Source organism: Triticum urartu, chromosome 4, assembly GCF_003073215.2.
Source record: "Triticum urartu cultivar G1812 chromosome 4, Tu2.1, whole genome shotgun sequence".
Taxonomy (NCBI): domain Eukaryota; kingdom Viridiplantae; phylum Streptophyta; class Magnoliopsida; order Poales; family Poaceae; genus Triticum; species Triticum urartu.
The window spans coordinates 84,887,239-84,890,313 of record NC_053025.1 but is presented as its reverse complement, the minus strand read 5'-3'; the positions used below and the strand labels follow the sequence as shown (position 1 = coordinate 84,890,313).

The 3,075-nt window shown below is 41.6% G+C and overlaps 1 protein-coding gene across 1 annotated transcript; it reads left to right on the top strand.

Moving 5' to 3' along the window:
• Positions 1–315: 315 nt before the first annotated feature.
• Positions 316–2,828, top strand: LOC125553599. The gene is made up of 7 exons (XM_048717361.1): positions 316–507; positions 643–796; positions 1,263–1,357; positions 2,003–2,156; positions 2,233–2,368; positions 2,458–2,544; positions 2,784–2,828. The coding sequence occupies exons 1-7, from the start codon at positions 432–434 to the stop codon at positions 2,811–2,813; spliced, it is 732 nt and encodes a 243-aa protein (XP_048573318.1). The 5' UTR covers positions 316–431; the 3' UTR covers positions 2,814–2,828.
• The last annotated feature ends 247 nt before the right edge of the window (positions 2,829–3,075 follow it).

Sequence of the window (3,075 nt, the reverse complement as noted above, 5' to 3'; positions counted from 1 at the left end):
GATTTCATTATAAATCTTTTTTAACACAGTATAGATGCAAGCGCTCATACATACGCGTATACATTCACCTCTATGAACGCACATACGCACATCCTACTGCTACGAGCACCTGCACCTTTGATAGACTAAGACGGCTTATTATCTTACGAAGTCACCGTAGGCGCCTCCCTTATTCAAAAAAAAAAGACAATTTCCAAATTTAGTTGTCACGCGGATGGTAATTTCCATTTGTGCTAGTGTAAAAGACGTTCAGTTTGTCCTGGTTAAAAACCCGACGTTTTTTACATTTTACAGATAAAAAAGAGGTCCGTACACGAGGCAGCCAAACCCGAACTCTGAACTGAAGCGAAGTCCCCTGCACGCACACGCGCCGGCGTCGCTGCACGCACGTCATCTCCTACCTTTTCCTTCCCCGCCGGCTCCCTGCCCTCATGGACTCCGGCGAGTGCTCCAACTCCAACCCGTCCGCGTCTTCCCCGGCCGCCGCAGGCGTCTGGGCGAAGCTAGGTATCGGGCCTGTTCAACCCAACTAATCCCTCCATCCCCCCCCCCCCCCCCCCCCCCTCCTCTCTTGGGTTCCTTCGACCGCACGGTTCTTGATTCTTTCCGATTTCTTGGTCTGTCCCGTGCATTCCTTTTCAGTGCCCGCGGATTCTGCCTACCCGGAGGTGGCCGTCGCAGAGGGCGACGCCGTGGTCTGCTCCCTGGTCGCCCCCGCCGCAGGCGGGGAGGAGCTCGCGTGGTGCGAGATTAGGCGCGGCGGCGACGCCTCGTCGGCGACGATCCGGAACCTCAGGTATGATCCGTGGTACTTCTTTGGGGCGATGTCGATCTCATGGAATGCGCCTTGTTGGGAATGTGCGGGTTTTGGTGTGGTTTTAAGGTCCTATTTTGGTGCTGTAAGATTGGTACTGTTGTTGCATGTTTGTTCTTGTGAGGGGAGCGCGATAGAATGTAAATTTTGGATGTGTTTGGACTCTGTTTCGGCGATTTAAGGTTCGATTTCGTTCGAAATGGTGCGAATCGATAGAGAGAATTTTGACTTGTGAGAAAGGCGCCTCTTTTTCTTTTTCTTTTCTTAAGCTGTACTAGTGTATCCATGCTCCTTGTAACTTATAAATTCTGGTACCTTTTACTGTTTTATCAGACTCTTGTTAATGTTTCATGCTTGCCATGTCATCCTTGTGTGTTTTGTATACCATTATTATTATATTCTTGCTAACGTTCATACTTTGCCATTGTCCATGTACCATTTGATAAAGCTCGGATGCAATTATTGTTGATGGAAGAGTTATCCAACAAGAATTAGTTGACATTAAACCAGGGAGCAAGATTGTCCCAGGACCCCAGGAAGAAGGTCATATCAGTTTCCTATTTTCAGTTTGTGCTCCACGGATTAGTTCCACTGCATGTTCTACATCCCTTTTCCTTGGAGAGGAAAATATATATTTTGTGCCTTATTTTTTTTGAACCGGGCATAACCCCTTTCCATTACTTGCATAACTATTTTGTGCCTTATGAAGCTTAACAAAATTTTGTGCCTTTTTCACTAAATCTGCATTCTTTGATCATTTTTAATTCTTATGTAGCTAAGATTATCATTCTGTGTAAGGTAACTCCTACGTTTACAAAGTGAAACATGTGTATGCTACAATTTTACATTTATTTATGTGATCCTGAACTCTGAAGAACTCCATATCTGCAAAAGGAAAAAATATCATGTGTTATTGTAAGTATATACTGACAACATTCAGATTGTCTTGAATAATTTCTTGCTCAACAAACCAGTACTTCCTCACTATCTGCAAACCTACCACTCATATTCTTAGAATGTTGTCAAACCTGCAAAGGCTGTAGCCACATTAAATTAATACAGAGTCCTTGTACTTGTGGATCAGCAAATCTTTACCTTTTAGGAGGGCTCTAATTTTCATGCTTCTCTAATTCTGAACAGATGAACTGGATTATTTTGTAACACACTCATGATTTATTTTTCTTCCAGGTCATTTAGTGTATACCTTTGATATAACAGCTGCAAAGGACCATGACAAAAACAATGTTAAGATTTTACTCGATATTGAGAATGCAAAATGCAGCATATGCTTGAATTTGTGGCATGATGTTGTTACTGTTGCTCCCTGCTTCCACAACTTCTGGTACTTTTCTAGCTTTCTTAGCCAATCTCAGTTTTTTTTAAGTCTAGGTGTTGATCCTTTCTCCTTTCCAATTTAGCAATGGCTGCTTCTCAGAGTGGTTGAGAAGGTCTTCGAGCAAGTCGCGCGATAAAAGCCAGAGTGCTGCCTGTCCACAATGTAGGACATCAGTGCAATCAGTTGGAAGGAATCACTTCCTTCATAATATTGAAGAGGTACCATAATTTTTGCTAATGTCTGTCTTGAATTTTGTTCCTGAAATTGTTATTGGTGGGCTAGATTTTCTTTCATTGTTTTTTTGTAGGCTATACTACAAGCTTTTTCGTCACTACAGCGGTCTGATGATGAGATCGCGTTGTTAGAGTCATATGCCTCAGTTAAATCGAATCTTGTGAGTTTACAACCTTACTGTAAGAATTGCCGGTGTTCACTATTTTCTACATGCATCAGTTCTGGCGCCAGTATGTCATATTTTAGTCATGGTTATCTGATTTTTTGTAAGAAAACCTCACCCTTCATCAAATGCCCGCATTAGTTTCTTTGTAGCTAAACCGCCGATTAAGTTATTTAATTTACAGTTGAGTCTCATGGACTTAACTGGTTAGCTAATCTATCAATTATCACTAGCAGCATCTTAATACAAGCCATTCAAGGCTGTGACATGATAAATTGGACATCTTACCGTGGTCTGAAAATAGCACGTTTTTGTGAGGTCTGTAATACAACTTATCTGTCACTTTTTTTTTTGTATGAATTCTAAGGTTAGTCTCGATTTGTGAACTTGATGTGTGAATTTGTTGGTGAAATTTTAAGATTCAACAGGAATATAGCAGTTTATCTTAACGTTTTAGCAAGGGAATTCATGGAATATGGGACCTGCAGAATGAATATTTACCTAGCATGTTATGATTTGAATATTTTT

Bases quoted from the DNA above. Each gene is read 5' to 3' on its own strand.
- LOC125553599 (XM_048717361.1), top strand. From the start codon at position 432: ATGGACTCCGGCGAGTGCTCCAACTCCAACCCGTCCGCGTCTTCCCCG. The intron at 797-1,262 runs GTATGATCCGTG...CATTTGATAAAG, and splicing joins GCGACGATCCGGAACCTCAG to CTCGGATGCAATTATTGTTG. The intron at 2,545-2,783 runs GTGAGTTTACAA...TATCACTAGCAG, and splicing joins CCTCAGTTAAATCGAATCTT to CATCTTAATACAAGCCATTC.